At 35.6% G+C, this 19,259-nt stretch overlaps 2 protein-coding genes across 4 annotated transcripts; one reads left to right on the forward strand and one right to left on the reverse strand.

Annotated features, from left to right (window-relative positions):
- Nucleotides 1–710: 710 nt before the first annotated feature.
- Nucleotides 711–4,562, forward strand: LOC122051329 (peptide chain release factor PrfB1, chloroplastic-like). The gene is made up of 7 exons (XM_042612403.1): nt 711–928; nt 1,156–1,224; nt 1,470–1,690; nt 2,021–2,224; nt 2,667–2,882; nt 3,351–3,537; nt 4,119–4,562. The coding sequence occupies exons 1-7, from the start codon at nt 748–750 to the stop codon at nt 4,418–4,420; spliced, it is 1,380 nt and encodes a 459-aa protein (XP_042468337.1). The 5' UTR covers nt 711–747; the 3' UTR covers nt 4,421–4,562.
- A 1,404-nt stretch (nt 4,563–5,966) lies between these two features.
- Nucleotides 5,967–18,399, reverse strand: LOC122051330 (protein SON-like). Of its 3 annotated transcripts, none has more exons than XR_006131429.1 (12): nt 17,925–18,399; nt 17,805–17,853; nt 15,813–16,256; nt 12,840–13,192; nt 12,561–12,764; nt 12,283–12,483; nt 9,734–9,808; nt 9,589–9,655; nt 8,369–9,491; nt 8,253–8,297; nt 6,203–6,718; nt 5,967–6,107 (listed from the first exon to the last, which is right to left on the reverse strand). XR_006131429.1 is itself a non-coding variant. In XM_042612406.1 (12 exons), the coding sequence occupies exons 1-12, from the start codon at nt 18,345–18,347 to the stop codon at nt 6,445–6,447; spliced, it is 3,093 nt and encodes a 1,030-aa protein (XP_042468340.1). In that variant the 5' UTR covers nt 18,348–18,398; the 3' UTR covers nt 6,115–6,444. The 3 variants fall into 3 exon arrangements, 2 of the variants coding, with proteins under 2 accessions (XP_042468340.1, XP_042468338.1); XM_042612406.1 differs by lacking the exon at nt 5,967–6,107 and having other exon boundaries at nt 6,115–6,484; nt 6,650–6,718; nt 17,925–18,398; XM_042612404.1 differs by lacking the exon at nt 5,967–6,107 and having other exon boundaries at nt 6,115–6,718.
- Nucleotides 18,400–19,259: the final 860 nt, after the last annotated feature.

The following is a 19,259-nucleotide window of genomic DNA, read 5'->3' on the forward strand; positions in this document are numbered from 1 at the left end:
ATGTAGAAGGTTGATAGCTTTAATAGAATTATATATGAATAAAATAATTATAATTAAGATATCATTAATTAAAGTTTCATTGGAATTAATTAAAGTTTTCATTGGAATTGATAACTGACTTTGACTTGTGGAAATCGAAGGATTATATTTCAAAAGCAACGGTTTTATCATTTGACAAAATTAAATTTTAATTATTAAATATATTTAAGAAAATTTAATACTAATGGGCCTCAATTTTATTGGGGCCCTAGGCATAGGCCTTAAAGGCCTATGCCTTAAGCCGGCACTGGCCCCCTGGCATAGGCCTTAAAGGCCTATGCCTTAAGCCGGCACTGGCCCCCTTCGTCGCTCTCTGATCCTCGCAGCCCTTGTCTCGGCATTCCTCGCTCGTCGATTCCCGTCGTCTTTTGTCGCTGTTGTCGCTGTCTGTCGAGAGCCGCAGACGCCACGCTGCCCTTACCGTCGTCCCTCATCGTGAGACTCCTCCCTATTATGTTTAGAAATAAAAGGAAATTTTAATTGATGCGGCAGAGGAAAGAAAAATATAAGGTAAAAAAACAAAACAAGTAGGATGCCACGTCGACAGTTGCGTACGTAAATTAAGCTTTGCGCATAGTATCATAATGTGTATATATATATATATATATATATATTCTTTTTTATTTATTTTTATAGGTATTATTTTTAAATTATAAAATTTTCCTGATTCAAACCCGGCGAAACGTTATCCTCTTTCTCCCTTCGTCCATGGAGACCGCGAGGACGATGCTCCGGTCTGCGCTCAAGATCCCTCCAACTCCCTTATCTGTCTCCACCAACGGCGGCGGCGGCGGCAGATCCCTCCGGGTATTCTCCGTACCCACTCCGAGTCCCACAGCAGCGTTGTCTCTCTTCTCCAAACCTCTAAAACCTTCTCTTCCCCACCCAGGTAAAATCCTCTTTCGAAAACCCTCTTTGGCTTGCGATTTTACCAGGAAAATGGTTCTTTTTTTATTTCGAACCTTGTAGTGCGGACCAAGATCGCCTTTTTATTCATCAAGTCGGTTCGTTCATTAGAAAACCCTCATTGGCTTTCTATTAGACGAGGAAAAGGTTATTCTTTTACTGGTGAAACGGTTTTTTCCCCCACTAATTTGGTCTGTTCGTTTGGTTCAGTCCACCTCGCAGTTTCTAGTGGTCAGTCAAGCGTGAGTGCCACTTCGGAAACAGAATGGGCTATGCAAGGTATGTAACTAGAGTACAATCATCACTAACAATCAGGTATAATTCATATAAAAATGTACTCCTGTTGAAAATCAGTGTAATACTTTTTTGATTTCTGATAGATTGCTTGGTTTATTCATGCTATTTATGCTTATTAGTTCGACGTTTTGTGTTCCACTATTTTCTTCTTTTAGTATCAATCGTTCTTACAATCCTTAGGGTGAATCAAAAGATCCAACAACTTAGTTAGATTGTGAAAAATGCAGATTTCTATGCATTGAGAAAGGATGTTGAAGTTGCTGCAGTGCGTGTGGAAGACATAAGGATGTCAGCTGGTCTGGAACTGTTAGAAGCTGATCTTGCTTCACTGGAGAAGAAGGCTGCAGATGATTCTCTATGGGATGATCGAGCAAAGGCACAGGAAATACTTCTTTCCTTGACTGATGTGAAAGAGAAAATCAAGTTGCTCAATGATTTTAAATCTCAGGTTTGGATGTTGAAAACTTTTGATTGTTTCAAAAACAAAAGCATCAATGGCAATATAAGGTCAGAAAGAAATCTTATGGCCTCTTCCCAACAGAAAACAGCACCATTATCTTTGATTCTCTCCTTTGATAATGTCGCAAGGGATACAACAATGATTCATTTGAAGTTGAAATAGTAATAAATGTTGAAAATTATACTTTTCCTCTTCATCATACATTTTGGTTAAATAAATATTTGTAGAAATCTATGTCCTTGGATGATTATAAGCTGAATGATAACTCTCGTTACCTTAAGAAACTAATAAAATTATGTTTTTATTTTGTGATTGTAGGTTGAAGAAGCTGAAACAATAGTGGCGCTGACTGAAGAGTTAGAAACTATAGATAGTAGTCTCCTACAAGAGGCTTCTAAGATAATTAGAGGGTTAAGTAAGGCTCTAGATCGGTTTGAGTTGACACAACTTCTTTCTGGGCCTTATGACAAGGAAGGTGCAGTAGTTACTATAACAGCTGGTGCTGGCGGTACTGATGCGCAGGTATGCATCCATTTTTTCCTGGATTATATTGTCTGTTTGTTAACATGGAACATTTAGCAATTGGTGATTAGTTATCTTATCTGTGTAATATGTTGATTGTTAGAGAAAGCCTGTATAAGTCAAACTGATCTTAATCAAAGAGGAAACATCTGGAGTGTAATGGAATTTGCTCAAATCAATAGAATTTGATCATTCTAACAATTAAACACTGCAAGTTTTAGCTTTGTGCTATGAAGATAGATCCATATACAGTCTTCTAATAACATAATTAACTAACTTGAAGTATGTGATTGCCAAGTTCAGTTGATAAAGTCTGCGTGTTCCAATTCTTGAAGAAGTAATTGCAGACAACCTGACACTAATTACCTGTTCTTGGTCCATGGAATGAATATTTCATGTGCACTTCTCTTCTAGTAAGACTTTTGCATGATATCCAGTGCAGGATTGGGCAGATATGCTACTTCGCATGTATGTGAGGTGGGGAGAGAAGCAAGGATACAAGACAAAGGTGGTTGAGAAATCTCCTGGAGAGGAAGCTGGAATTAAATCAGCTTCAATTGAAATTGAAGGTCGTTGTGCCTACGGGTATCTGTCAGGAGAGAAAGGAACACACCGTATTGTTCGCCAATCACCATTCAATGCTAAAGGCCTTCGCCAGGTAATGAAAAATACATTCACTGCTGTACTGTTTTGTAGACTCTGAAAGTTGTGTCGATTAGACAATCATCTCAGTGTTCATCAATTAACTCTGCCTGCAAATCTTGTTACAATGTAAAAGGTATCCTATTAGTTGTCCTGCCACACATTTGCATTCCACCATCCTCATTTCCAAACTTGTTTTCGTATATGTATCCATTTCAGTCTGCTGTTGATGACTCTTTTCTCTAATGAAATCCATCTACTGAAAAGATCTATGCGAATGATATTGATTCCCTGCAATGTTTTCTTGCCATGTGATATTGTTATTGATGGACACTGGCATATTTTACGATCTGTAACGACTCCAGTGTCATTTGAGGTTTCATGCTTGCAGTGTTGATTTTGATAAGTTTCGCCTGCAAAAAATCTTGCAATAATGGAGATGATGATTGATGAATATTCTAATTCTCTGTAATGCTACCTGCAGACTAGCTTTTCCGGTGTGGAAGTTATGCCCCTTCTTCCTGAAGAATCTCTAGATGTAGATATACCCGAAGAAGACCTGGAAATCAGCTATTCTAGGGCTGGAGGAAAAGGAGGACAGAACGTGAACAAAGTGGAAACAGCTGTTCGGATCGTTCACATTCCCACTGGAGTTGCAGTTCGCTGTACAGGTTTGTCTTATAAGGAGTTAGTTGAAACAAACTCATTTCTTTTAAATGAAATTAACTAGTAAATGATGATAAAAGTTGAAACAACCTTTTCCACTTTGATTCTCATATTCCCAATATGTGTTGAACACTAGTATTGTTTATTCCGAAACATGACCAATTTTCGCACGACTCATGTGTCATGATCTGTCTTTTAGGGTTAGACTAATAGCTTATCTTAAGTGAGCTTAGCTGAACCTTTGGTATCTGCTTGTACTTATCATGAAATGAAACTTAATGCCAAATAAACAATAGCTTGTTTTTGAGAGTTAATGCATAACTATGTCAAGTACTATTCATGAACTACGACAGACTTGAAAACAAGTAAATAAATATTATAATTAGACAAGTGAAATTGGTGTAAGGATCATTTGGGACCATGTAACCAATCTCAAATAGTTGAGACTCATGGTTTGCATCTTCTTGTTATAATTTCTATTAGGAACAAACCTGTTAAATTATCAAGTTCGGCTGTCAGTTTAGCATGCTCGAGCAAAAGTTATGAGTAGTTTCATCAGTAAAACCATTTTGTTTTCCTGTTCCAGAGGAAAGAACTCAATTGGCTAACAAGATAAAGGCCCTCGCGCGTTTGAAAGCCAAACTGCTAGTGATTGCCGAGGAACAGCGGGCTTCTGAAATCAAACAGATAAGAGGTGATGCAGTGAAGGCAGAGTGGGGTCAGCAGATCCGCAACTACGTCTTCCACCCATACAAGCTTGTAAAAGATGTGCGAACTGGGCATGAGACCTCTGATATCTCATCGGTGATGGATGGCGAACTCGAACCATTTATCAAAGCTTACCTGAAGCACAAATACACTGCAAATGTTGCTGAAGCCAGAGCTTGAACTAGCAGAGCTTTCCAAGTATTTATATGTTGTAGTATTCTGTAACTACATGATAAAACCGATGGGAAAAAAAGGAGCTACTTTTATCAAGGACATGTAAAACCTGATATTTTATCAATTAATAAAAAGGTTTTTACTAACCTATTCAGTACCTTCACTGATTAAATAAGAGAGTGTTTGCTTTAGGGGAATATGAGTAGGAAATGAGAATGAGAATTATTGATTGTCATTGTTAATGTTTGGATTATAGGAATAGGAATACAAATAAGGGAATGGATCCTTGAAATTAGATAATAACTCATTCTCATGTACCTCTCTTTCAATGAGTCATTATACTATTTTCATAATCAAAATATCTCTTATCTTAAAAATATCCTCGATCTAAAATTAAAATTTTCTCTTAATATCAAATATCAAAATATATTTATTTATTTTTTCTTTCATTACTTCTCTTTCTTTGTTCTCTCTCATCATATTTTCTCTTATTATTTTATCACACGCTTTCTCTCTCAATCTCTCCTATCACATTTTCTTTCCTATTTTTTTCTCATTACACTTTCTCTCACATCATGCTTTCTCTCTCCTCAATCTCTTCCATCGCATTATTTTTCTTCTTTTTTTCTCATCATACTTTCTCTCTCCTCAATCTCTCCCATTACACTCTCTTTTCTCTTTTTTTTTTCTAATCACACTTTCGCTCTCATCATACTTTCTCTCTCAATTTCTTCCATCGCACTGTCTTTCTTCTTTTTCTCATCATACTTTCTCTCTCCTCAATCTCTCCCATCACACTCTCTTTTCTCTTTTTTTTTCTCATCACTTTCGGTCTCATCACACTTTCTCTCTCCTTAATCTCTCTTGTCATACTCCCTCTTTTTTTCCTCAACACACTTTCTCTCATCATATTTTCTCCCTCATTATATTTTCTCTCCTCAATCTCTCCCATCACACTCACTGTTCTCTTTTTTTCTCATCACATTTTCTCTTTCATCATACTTTTTCTTTCACGATACTTTCTCTCTCCTCAATCTCTCTCATCACACTCTCCTCATTTTTTCTCATTACATTTTATATTTTTATCCGCTCCTATCATACTTTCTCTCATATCATATTTTTTTCTCTCATCTTCTCTCATTATGCTCTCTCCTATCACACTTTCTTTTCTAATTTTCTCTCATCACACTTTCTCTCTATTTTTCTCATCACACTTTCTCTCTTATCATATTTTTTTCTCTCATCATTCTCTTTCATCATATTTTTCTCTCACATTCATCTTTTTCTCACATTTATTTTTTTCTCTTATTTTCCTTTAAAGGTAAAAAAAAAATTTTAATTTATTCCGATAGAAAATATACAACCAACCAAACATTATTTTTAAGAATGACATCCATGCTCATACCCATTCTCATTTCATAATACAATGATTCTCACTCCGATTCATATTCTTAGGAAAAAACGAAAAGCTTCCTAAATATCTAATATCTAATAAGGACACCAAATGCACAAAGTTATGACACAATTTTCACATGCAACAAATGCACAAAGCTTAGGAATTACCTTTTTGATTATATATATTTTCTGCCTTAAATCAGAACTAAATCATTAATTGTTTGGACCATGTCATCAGAAACATCCACCCAAACTTGACGGTTTATCATCATTCATGACATGCCATTTCAGTTGGATACTGCACATTAACAAACAAGATGTAGGTAAATAAAGTTAAAATAATGTAGAGATCTAACTCCATTTGGCTTTCTAACAAATGCCACTTTCATTTACCAATTTGTGATTACAAATCCATTTAGCACTGCAAACATATCTGCCATCTGAAAAGACCATTGGCAGATCTAAAAAACACTATTGATCAAAAGCTCATGTTCCTCTGCCAGGTGCGCATGCATGCTTGATTGCTGATCCACTTTCTCCGACGATAGTTTTATCGAGGTACATTCATACTAGTAGTAGTTTTCCACTACTTCCAAACAAACAAACATGGACCACCTTCTCTGTTACTCTCAGGTTTATCGCCTTCGATGAACTGGTGTGCCAGATCTAGACCTCCTGTAACAAAAATAAAAGAACTTTTATCAATAGCTACATAAAAAATAAAACCAATTTGAAGGAAGCAGAGCCTTCGAGCTCAATTCACATTCACCTGGATGAAAATTGTTTTTAGGTGCAACATACAATGTTAACCTCAAAAATGATGGAAATTTCATGACTAACCTCCGTTCAGAAGAATAAGGAGAATGCCTGTGATGAGAGTGCTTCCTATTTGGAGGCCGCGATACTTGTCTAGAAATTGAAACATGAATACTAATTTGGTAAGTAAAAGCATTTGAAAAAACAATGTGTTTCTGAATTCTTTACTCCCTCAACTCAACCTGCAAGCTATTTATCAGTTTCTTTAAGAAACACGGTTTTACACAAGTCAAGACTGGTAAATTAACCATCACAAACAAACTAGAGAAAGGCTAAATATGTGACAGCTAAAAAGAATTCCCAACGTATCAAAAAAGAAAGATTTCAAAGTTCTGTTTGTCAACAATGTTAGAGTACATCCTGAAGCATCTGAGAACATGAAAGTTTAGGAGGAAACCCTACCTTCAAGTAAGGACAAGCATGAGATATATTGAGGATATCGTGAATTGCCTTCACTGAAAGGGAAAGTAAAATCAATTCTTGTAAAGCTTATTCCAAAGTAATTATTAGAACTTTGGACAACTTTTGATCTGCTTTTGTCCTTATCCGTCAGGTAGCATATGGCATAAAAAAGCGAGTTGGCTACATTGACAGGGAAAGTTATCTGAAGAGCTCCATGGCAAAATTATCCTTACAGCCAACACCAACAAAGCTTGAAATAGAAAATTTGCAATTTCAACCAATAACACTAAACCCATCATATTAGAATAAATTTCCTATAAAAAACACTTAACTAAATAGTATGGAGTTTGCCAAGAGGCTTTAAGTGTGATAATTCTTCCTTAAAATTAGCATGCACTAATCAGTATGCACATGGAGATTTCCACATTGGAACCTAAATTTTGGTTTAAAAGATCTATAGCTAATCCTGGTTTCCAATATCTGAATAAGATGTGAAGTGCAAACACAAACAAAGAGCAGGCATAAATCAGCAACAACACTTTAAGGATTACCAAAAGATAGTGGGACAGGACCTAGAGATACAGGCATGAATAATATATTTGAACCTCCCATAAATTTGTTGAGCTAACTTAAACATTGATCTTCCAGTAACTTGATTAGGGTCTCTCAACCTCCAGCTTATACCATTATTTTTCACATGTTAGACTAGTAAGTTTTGAAAGAGATGCAGTAAATCCCCAAATCAACTGAAATGACCTACATCTAGTGTCAGTAAAATCTTACTAATTTATTTAATGAGCATGTGCAAATTGGGCAACTGAAAATTCAATATTCATGTTAAGGTTGATTGGTTGATGACTTGTCACAATGCTCAACTCTGAAGTGACCGGTGGTCCAGTAGACATTTATATTCTCAATACCCTCTCCTCTCTTTTCATGTGTCAAAGACAAACTAAATTCATTGACCTAAATCCATCACATGCATGATAGTGACATGGGGAGTATTCAAATACAGAGGCTCCAGTTGCATAACCATGTTAAAGTGGATTGACTAACCGCTGTATAAAAATACATTTATATTCCGAACAACTTAGAAGGATAAAACTTCCCTAGAAAGAACTATATACAAGTCAAATGCAAAGAAAGGTCAAGAATGAAGACTGCTACATGGTTTAATCTCAACTCTTGATTAGGCAAAAAGATCATGAAAGATGTTCTATAATACCTGGCCTTGGATCTGCTTGGTGATGGTGAACGAGAATGCATCCTCCTAAATTGAGATTAGATTTATCAAGGTGAGCAGGAAACATATGCTAGCTCAATAAAGAAACCATAGCATACCTCCTTTTTGACACCTCACATGATTCGTCATTTGAAATACCATGACTGTGCAAGGAACCTTCCTTGCTACTTCTACTCCTTTGACTAGGTGATTTTCTACTGACATACCTTGAATCCTTTGTATCGCGTTTAGACTTACCTTCTCTGTTGTCCTTTGATTTATCTGTTTTCCTTTCAGTATCCTCTTTGTCTCTTTCCTTTTTATCTTTTACAACACCCATCTTTTTGTTGTTGATGCTATCATGACCTTTTGCATCAGACTCCTTGGAATTTGCTCGTCTTTTACTCCTTTCCTCAGTTGTATCATTTGAATTATTCCTCCCTTTAGCACTTTCTTTCAATCGTTTGTTTTCATAATTGATTGTCTCAGTGCAATCAGAAACCTCACTGATTGATTTTCCTGTGATATGTGATTCTTTCTTAACAGTTTCTTTGCTATAACTCCTCTTTTCTGGGTATCTTTCGCTGCTGTTAAACTTTTTCAATTCCCTTGCATGCTCCTCAGCAGTTAGAGATTCTCCAACTGCATTAGCAGTAAGTGCATTTTCCACTTTCATAACTTTATTACTAACTGTCTTACCTTTTGACTCTGAAACATTGTAACCATCTGAAGAAATTTCAGATGGAAGATCATTCTTGTGAGGTAGATGTTGTGAACTAGTGACAGAGGAATCTTTTGGTTCCTTAGCACGATTGGGTAATTTACTGTCAGAAACTGTGGGATCCGTCCTGACAGAATTTGCAACATGATTTCTTGAATTGGACTTAGAAGAACCAATGGATTCTAATCTTCCATTAGCAACACCATCTGGATCTCTTAGAGGCCCCTTGTTATTTAAATTCTTCTCAATCTCACCATTTCTTGGTTCATTTTCAGAAGACCTACTTTCATTAACTGATAATGATTTGGAGTTTTTGGCTACATCCTCATCCTCATCCTCATCGGAAGCATAACTAGCAAGACCCAGAATATCACCTGCAGGAGACCGCATGCCAGAACTTACATGAACACCATTTTCAGTCTGGTCTTCTTCAACTGTTGCCAAAACCTTTGCAGAAGCCTTAGTTGTCGATACTCCTACAATAGGGACCTTAAGATTTCCTAATTCTTTGTTCTCAGTCACTGCAGGGAAAGATGTGAGAAGTTAAGAGCCCAGGACAAGTTAAACCTTCAACAGAAGAATGTAAAACTTTCAATTGTTTATAAAGAGATTCTTTACTTTCATCAATTAGATCATCTTCATCAAGAACTTTCATAGCAATTTCATCAAAAAGCTCATCTGTAACCTGCTGGTTCAAACAAGATAAGCACTACAAATGCACACTGAGAAATATTAAGAATAGACATCCAGTGAGAAAGAAAACCTTCAACAAAACTTCAGTTAGCACGCGTTTTATCTCCTGGTTTACTGCTGCTGATCTAACAGCTTCAGCTCCATCCTACACAATATAAAGCTGGATTTTACAACAAAAAGAAAAAAAATTGAAAGCACTTTCTTCTGATTATAAAAGAAATCTAACTTCATAGTGCAAGGGCAATAGCATAATTGGAATTACAAAAGCTAGTACGAAAGCCAATTGACAGAATTTACAAAGCTTGTAATGAATAATTCCAGAGACCAACAAAGGCATTTAGGCAAAGATAAATAGAAGCTACATATAAAACAAAATTCTAGCTTCCATAAACTTTATAGATGCATCCTTGTAATATATGTTGCTAGAGTTAAGAAAATAATATATCATAAGTAAATACTAGTTATAACAGATAATGGCAATGGAAAGCAGGATAAAGCTGATAAAAGACTATTGATCAACTAACAAACTACAAAATTTTAAATGTAAGCATGCTACTCAAGAAAAAGTGGCACCAACAGTAACAAAGAGAAGTGATATTGAGAAATAAATATATAAGAAAATAAGTTCATGTAATGGGATTAATTTCAATAGTAAAATAAAATCATCAAGGAAGAATGATAAATTCCTCAGCTAAAAAATGATAATTTTTTCATCAGACTTTCTGTACAACAAGAATTCAACATTAGAGTTCAATTCACAAATATGAATAGCCATCTGGCAACTGACAAATTTCAGAACGTGAGATAAACTGGTAGTGCCAGATCAAAATCTCCACTCAATCAGAGTCATCAGGTAAATACCATGTAAACTTTAATCTCTCTAACGTTCACCTTGCATGTTCATTTGTCATTCCACTAGGTAATTTTACAATTTAAACAATCTTATGAATCATTCAGCTACAATCCTAGTTGAGGAACCAAAATAGAAAAAATAATGTTTATTGAAATCTCAAGAAGAATATCAAACAACTATCTTTCAAATGAACACTAGGTATACACAAAAAGTACAAGACCACACATGATTTTGAGTTAGAATAAAGTCACTACATACTCCTGGCAGCCACAAGCCACTTCCAATTATGTAGGAGTGTATCAATTCATGTCAGCGTTTCCATCATCAAGTCTCATGGCGTCTACATTCCCCAGTTTCACAATATTCTAAATATGCTTTCTATACTTTTCTCATATATATTTTTATGCATATTTTTCATACCTATTTTAAATGTTTTCAGATTTATTTTAAATGTGGTTTATAAAATCACATTTGGTTATGACTACCAAATGAAAGGGGGTAACTCATATTAATTGTGCTAGGTTCTCTTAATATCAATTTAATGGTATAGGGGGAAATATTTCCCCTTGAGAAGATCAAAACTAGGGCATACTATGCAGCAAGTATAGTGCCACATCATCAAGTAGGTGATTAGACTGCAGCAGACAAAGGCAGGACAACAAATATAGTGTTCTCTTAACTGTCTAAAGCTATCACAGTTAAGGTTTCAACAAGTGCATGCAAATGGTATATGATCGACCCACTAAATAGTGAATATATGATAAAAAAAGATATGCAGTCAGTATCCAAAACATATAAAATATAAATATATCAATAGAACTGATTAACATATATACAATACAGTATACCAATAAATACATCCAATTCATAATTTCACATAAAATATATATATATATATATATATATATATATTTGAATCAGACATGACATATTACAATAAATTTAATTATATAGATATATATAACATTCACAAAATCACACTGGTAAGAAAGGAATTTGTCCCTTAAAAGTTATAAGCTACCAAATAGAGTAGCTTAGGGTTCATTTAAACCAGTTCAAATGAATCAAATTTTATTTTCTTACATTTGTGTGTCAGTGTAAAATACCAAAACCCAACCTGACAGAGTAAAATACCTAACATTTTAGATTGTTACCAGAGCTATGTTAGGTTGTCCTAAATTCTAACAACCTCTAATTGAGAATATCAAGGCACAAGAATGGGATAAACATCAATGACCAACACATAAGGATTAAGATGTAATCATAGCATAATTATCTTTATTTCAGAATTAAATGGTCACATGGTGTGAGTGATGAGATGTACCAAAACTTACTGGACAGTTTACCCTTATATATAAGATGCTCCTAAAACCATAATCTGGGAGCCATCACCTCATTCAAATGCTTAACATGCTCGCTTCTGCGTGTCACAATTTTCAGGTATTCTGTGAGGTTCACCAGTCAATATCTAAACATTAAAGTTAACTTTACACTGTTTTTCTTGTGAGATACTACTGTGGTTTTACATGTATGTTTTGCTATATTACCATAAACGAAGACAAGCACTTCCTATAGAGACAACATATGCATTGACCTAGGAACCATCAGAGTATTCAAAAGATAATACTCTTTCTTATGTTTGCACATAAAACCATGTATAATAAGTGAATAAGCAAGCTTGATTAAATGCACTGCAGCTATATGATTCAGCATAAAAAAGAAAGTCCAATATCATAATATTTTGACATCAAAATCTAAGGCAAAACCTCGTCATCATCCTCGTCTACAGAAGATTTGGTTGAATCAGCACTCTTGTTGTCAATTTGATCACCTGTCCTATACAATTTATCATCATCCTCCAGTCCCATAGAATTGTAAGAATTCCCACTTTGATGACCGACATAAGTACTTGCAATCGATGACTTATTTTTTATGATTTCTTCTCGAAGCCAATTAGGTACTGCAGCCTTGATTTAGAAACAAAAATGTTGGTTACACTTAACATTGAACAAAATGAAAATTCAAAGTACACAATCCAACCTACTTTTTTTGGACGTCCTGAAAGATTAAAATTGGCACTTGCATCAGCAGGCATTATTGTTGCATGATTAAGAGATGTCCCTGTGACTAAACCAAAAGGAGGACTAGTAGGTGGCACACTAGGCCGAAATTCAGGCCCCATCAACCTTCCATAGACTGGTGATGGTTGTGGCCCTAAGGTAGGGTGTGGAACAAAAGGATGATCCAACTGTACTAAAAAAAATGAATTCAGATCAGAAATTCAAATACACAAACTACATGGTTATGAAACACCAGTTGTGACCTGTGATACTGATTCAGAAATGGAAACTTGGGGAAGAACTGCTGGAGCAGCTGGAGGAGCCCAAGCATGAGCAGGCATGGTAATCGCATCATGATCCATCATTCCCATAGACTCAGATGGAATGGGAACATAACTGATTTTTGAATGTGATTCAAGGCCCAAGAGAGGCCTAGATTCAAAATCAAGAGGCATGTTGCTGGGATCAGTTGCATACTTAGCAGACTGTCCACAATGGGTCAAATCATACTGATCAACAGCTACATTTGGATTAGTAAATGCTGGTGGTGGATGAGCAAAGCCTTTTTGTGTGGATAATGCAGGCAGATGTAACTTACTAACAGTGTCTCTGTTACCTGTGTTTACAATCAAAAGTCACTTGCAGAAGATTGTGGCACAAGCAAAAAAATGTACACTTCTATTCAATGAAAGTGAAATGGACACTGTCAAGAACACAGAGTTTGCTCTTATAAAAGAAATCAACTTTCTCAACTTATAACGATGATAATTAAGAAATGGCTGAAAAAAAAATATGGACCAAAAATCCAGGAAGCAGTCCAAAATTCAAAACTGATAGATAGTGTGATGGAGACGTGGCAAACTCCATTAAAAGTCTATAAGCGCAGAAATAAAGATTCTAAAACTCCACTATTAATTTGGTATGTCTTGGAAGATAATAAGTATACTTGGGAAATGATATAAAGTTAATCAATTCCTAAGGGTTGAAGTCAAAAAGTCAGCATTAAAGTGACCAACAATTCCAATATGCTTTAATTTCCCATGCTTGGAAAATTGTAGCATATGTATGAGTCTTTTAAGTTTCCTATCTGTGAGTCTTCCTATGTATCTTTATGAGTCTTTTGTGTTTTCAATGAGTCTATCTACTAGTATTTATGTTGCTTGAGTCCTTTGTGAGTCCTGCTGTAATGCTGGAATGCTGGAATATGGAAAAGATATCAAAGTTTTGAGAGTTCTCTTTGGTTGTGTGATTGTGTGATACAATCTCTCTATGGTCTGATGCCTAGGAACCCTTAGATGTAGTTTCTACATTTCTTAATACAATCTGATGCCTAGGCATCCTTAGGTATGATACCTAAGTTTCTACAATCCCTTTACCACTTCATTCCAAATTACTACTTCCCAAACCACCCAACCCTCAATCTCCGCTTGTGCTGCATCATAGTGGCTTTCTAACATGCAGATCAGTATATCAACAAGAAAGAATTACAGCCTCAGTAATTTAACCGAAGTTACAAACTTGATACACAGTTATTAGATCAGTAGTTTTTTTTATTCCAACCTTGAAGCATGCTCTTTTCTGGTCAGGCTGTCTAGGGAAGCCTTGACCAAAATCATAAAACAATAAGAGACTGCCTCCCTTCCCCTCTTCCCCTGGCAAAGATCGCAACAATTCTAAGAAGCTGATGAGGATACAGCCCATCTTCACTATGTTATCATTCCATGATGCCACAGACACTAATACACAGTCACAAGCACCACATAAGATCATCAAGATATCAAATGAGCTTATTCACTTTATGTTATCATTTAAACATTGATGACTTTATCTTCAACAACTTTCTTTTCTACTGCTTTTATATAACAATTATTCTAAACTTGAGCTAAAGAAATTAAACTTAATAGCAGTTTTTCCCTATCTTTTTATGCCAATAATCCTTGAGTGGCATGACTAACCAATACAAACTATCCAGCTAGAATGCACTATATCGAGTTATCCACAACTGTTGAACACAGTTTATGCTAAAAGCATTGAAATACTTGAGTTCCAACATCATTATTCTATCACAAGGCAGTCAACCTCAGAAATCTCTTCAGACATATTTAATCTCTTATGATATTGATCATATACTATAAAGTGTCTTCATCATAATCTGCCATTTTGCAAATGAGTTCCAAAGTGATAACAGTCATAATAATAAAATTTATCAGTGCTGCGGCTTAATAAGAGGAATTACCTTTACATATAACAGGAGGCAAAAGTAATATAAAAGATTTTCATATTGCAAAAATATAAGCAATCTGAGCAACAGGTTTAATTCCATTCTAGAGCAGTAAGCATTTAACATTTACATTCATTCAATTGGATTTGCAAGATAATCACAGAAATGAAACCACCATAGTAAAATATCAGAAAGGAAATTGTTGCAAACAGTGTAGCAAATGATCACAACAACAACCATAATCACACTAAGTGGGGTCAGCTATATAGATCCTCCTTCGCCATTGGGTTCAATCTCCTATTATATCTTCATCTATATTTAAATGAATTTTATTTTTCTTTATCATCACTAACCAAGTTTTCTTTGATCACCTTCTTCCTCTATTAATGTGTGTATCCTAACTAGGACATTTATTGGACATGTAAATATATGCTCATATCATCTTAAATGTGTGTTTTTCTTTAATAGGCGCAAAAACCAACTTTCTCTCTTAAATTCTCATTTCTATCATGTTTGCACATCCACCTTAACATCCTCATTTCCGCGACTCTCATCTTTTGCTTATGCACTCGTTTAATAGCACAACATTCAACTCCATATAACAGGTGTAACTGCCGTTTAATAAAACTTTTCTTCAAGAAAAATATTTTACATTGTAGCAAATGATTGTCTAAGAAAAATATTTTTCTTTGAAGTCATCATATATGCAATTGCTTGTAGCAATAACAGTAAGTAGCTACTAGAAATAAATGTAAGCAGAAACTAAAAACCATCAATAACTAATTGCTCTTGAAGAATTTATACAGTGTTCTGACTAACATAAACAGTGAAACTGAAAATACTTCACAACCACAAGCTTGTTTGTGTATGAAATACAATGTAACATATAATGCTAAGCTACAAAACGCCTTTCTAAAACCAATGAGAAGGAGAAAATAACAATCCAACTAAGATTATGGTCCTGGAAATTGGTACATCATCCAGATGCAAATGAAATTACTACAAGGAACTTTACCTGGGATAGAAGAATAACTATAAGGTACCTCCTGCTCAAAAATGGATGGCGTACGCCCAAAATTTTCCCCAGGCGAAGTATGATCCTTCCGTTGGGCAGCAGCTTCTTCTCCAGTAGTGGAATGGATATGCATGTCTCCTACATAAATTGGACCAGAGGCCAATGAAGCAGAGAGATATGCATGGTCAACTTGTTTCTGTTGATTCATTGAAAAATGGGGTGGCTGTTGGTTAGTGGACTGAGAAAGCAAAGATTGTTGAGCATCTGTAGGAGGACCCATTGTGGCTTGATATTGATCACGATAAGTATGACTATGCACTTCTGTTTTTCCCTCAGGCACAACCTGAGGATGACTATGATGGATATCTGTCCCTGATTTGGCAGTTGCCCATGCTTTTGCTCGAGCAGCCCAGTCATCCACAGCATTATATGTTAGGTTTCTTTCTGAAAGAAATAGAAGGCAAATAACCAGCATATAAGCAATAGAAACCTTCTAATAAAATGTTTTCAAGTCTAAGCATTTCAAGGAAAGAGAACTTTGTAAATTGTGGGCCCAATGGAATCCAGCTACTTAACTTGAAGGATGGTCAAGGAGAACAATTGGATTCTAATAAATGGAAAAGCAAAAGAAAACTGTCAATCTCCATATACCATGATTGTCTTAAAAAGTCAGAAGGCAGTCTAGAGTAGTGTCACTATGAGCTTTCAAGAAGTGAGGAGGCTTTCTAAAGAAAATTGATCCTGTGAACACACTGTGACTTCTCTAGAATGAAAAATGCCTCCAGCCTAGGTGTATTCAAAAAAGCTTGAGACTCGCACTAAAGATGGACTGAAGTATAAAGTCATAACATGAACAGATCCTGATGAATGCAGTTAAAAAGTGTATATAGCATGGTGTTGCATGGAAAACAATCTTAAATAAGTAAAGAAACAACCAAATTGTGGAAGACCAATGCCAATAAGTTTATTCAATTTCCATTGGAAAGCAATTTAATCATAAATAACTAACATATGTCAATATATGATAGATCCGACAAAGACACATCCTTGATTCCTAATTATAATCTTCAGGTCTCAGAAAAAAGGGCCAGCTAGGTAAAAAGATATATAAAATCTTAAATAAGTAAAGAAACAACCAAATTGTGGAAGACCAATGCCAATAAGTTTATTCAATTTCCATTGGAAAGCAATTTAATCATAAATAACTAACATATGTCAATATATGATAGATCCGACAAAGACACATCCTTGATTCCTAATTATAATCTTCAGGTCTCAGAAAAAAGGGCCAGCTAGGTAAAAAGATATATAAAATGAGCTTATATAATTTACAAAATTGCAAAGAACTAATATTTTCCTTGCTTTTGATAGTAAAAGTTTTTTCATAGTATTCTAGCTTGTGGTTTCAGTTTTGAATATCTTTGAATGTCTATAGATTAGTGTATAATCAGAGGGGTTATTTGAGAAAGAAGAGATTGTTTCTCCTGGAACCTAGAAGGCAGGTGTAAGAATTTATAAATATGCTAGCATTTATTTGTTATGGAAAAAAGAAACCCCTACAAGGAGGTCAGCTCTAGTGCTATACCAAATCAAATTAAACACTTTGAGGCTTGTGTCTTATGGTTTTGAAACCCAAAATACCCATCAGCACCTCTCCAAAGCAACAGAAGCAAGAGGCTAGCAAATTGTTTTCTCAGTTATCCGTATTTATTCTTCCTAGAATCATGCAGTTGGTTTAGATCTGTGGTTGTTTTCTATTTGCATCATTACAAAATATCTATTGTGATGTTCAGTTACTAGATAAACAAAGTCTCTAGAGATTTTCTAACCACAAAGGGCAATGAAATTTAAAAGCTATGCTAGGATAAGGAATAAAATGTAATAGATGACAAAAATGCATGATTTATGAAGCGATGACATGGAATAAGATGTCTTCAATAATTAATGATGAATAGAATGAATTCCGTGCATCAACTATAACCTAAGTCTGACCTGAGTATTCCCATGCCTGATTCTGTGGCCAAGATTGGCCTCCCCACCCCTGAAAAAAATCCTTCGATATTAAATAAATATATGCAGCTAGCTCCTTAGGATCATTTCTTCAAAACGAACCTGATGCGGTGGCGGAGGGTAAGCAGAAGGGGGGAGCGGAGGCGGCTGCATCTGCGGCGCATGGTGGAGCGAAGAGTGAGGAGGGTACTGATGTTGCTGCACGGGCTGCGCTGCGTAAGGCGATGGATAGGGCGGTGGAAAAGCCGGGTGATGCTGCTGCTGCTGCTGAAAGTGGCCATCCGGATGAACCCACTGCGGTGGAGGCGGCTGATTCTGAGAGGAAATATGATGCGGAGGGGGAGGAGGAGGAGGAGACGGATAGTGGTTGTGGTTAGGAGGCGGAGGCGGGAAGGGATAACTAGAGGCAGGAAGGGAATGAGATTGGGGTTGATGATGGTAGGGATTAGGGAAAGGGTTCTGCTGCGGCTGCTGGAGATCTCCACCGCCACCGCCGGCGAAGCGGCGACCTTGGAACGAATCCATCGAGAAGGTTAGGGATTCGAGAGGAGGAAGAGAAATCAAACTGGAAGGCTGCCCAAGTGGACTCATTTTTCATGGTTACCGAATGGGCTTATTGGCATCACAATAGGCCTATTGGGCCCATTGGGCCTATTTCATATTCGTATTTCATTGTTTTTTAAAATAATAGTCAGTTATGAAGTAAATAATTTTATCGGACTAGTAATTTTAAAAGCATCTTAATTCTGATAAAAATGTATAAGTGAATTGTTCATTTTAATAATCAGTTATGATATTTGATTGTTTGTTCACTAAGGCCTGTTTACTTGGAGAAAATAGAAATGTAGATATAATTTGACGATGAAAATCTTTTTCCGTTTATTTCGTTATAAAGGATAATTATTTTTTTTCCTCTGTTTACAGATTAATTTATGAATATATTTGTGAATTATTTTTTTTATTATTTTGTGACTACCTAATGTAGATCCGTTACATTAACGGTTTTTCTAGAGATGGCAATGGGGCGGGGCGGGGCGGGGGCAGATTTGTCATTCCCATCCCCACCCCGTTCTCATTTTTTCGGGTTCGGGGATTCCCCATCCCCGTCCCATTTCTAAATTTAATTTATATTATTATTATTATTATTTAATAATAATTATTAATGATAATATTAATATTAATATCAATATCAAAAATATTATTATTAATAATATTTTTAAAAATTTTAATATTAATATTAACACTATTATTAATATTTTTAAAAAAATCATATTATTATTTATTAATATTAATAATAATAATATTCGGGGCGGGTTCGGAGATGGGGATAGTATTCCCATACCCGTCCCATCCCCGAAAAATCGGGGATCCCCATCCCCATTTCAGATTTTCCCCGCAGGACCCCAAATTCACAGGGAAAATTGACATCCTTAGGTC

The sequence above is a fragment of the Zingiber officinale genome, chromosome 3A, assembly GCF_018446385.1.
Source record: "Zingiber officinale cultivar Zhangliang chromosome 3A, Zo_v1.1, whole genome shotgun sequence".
Taxonomy (NCBI): Eukaryota; Viridiplantae; Streptophyta; class Magnoliopsida; order Zingiberales; family Zingiberaceae; genus Zingiber; species Zingiber officinale.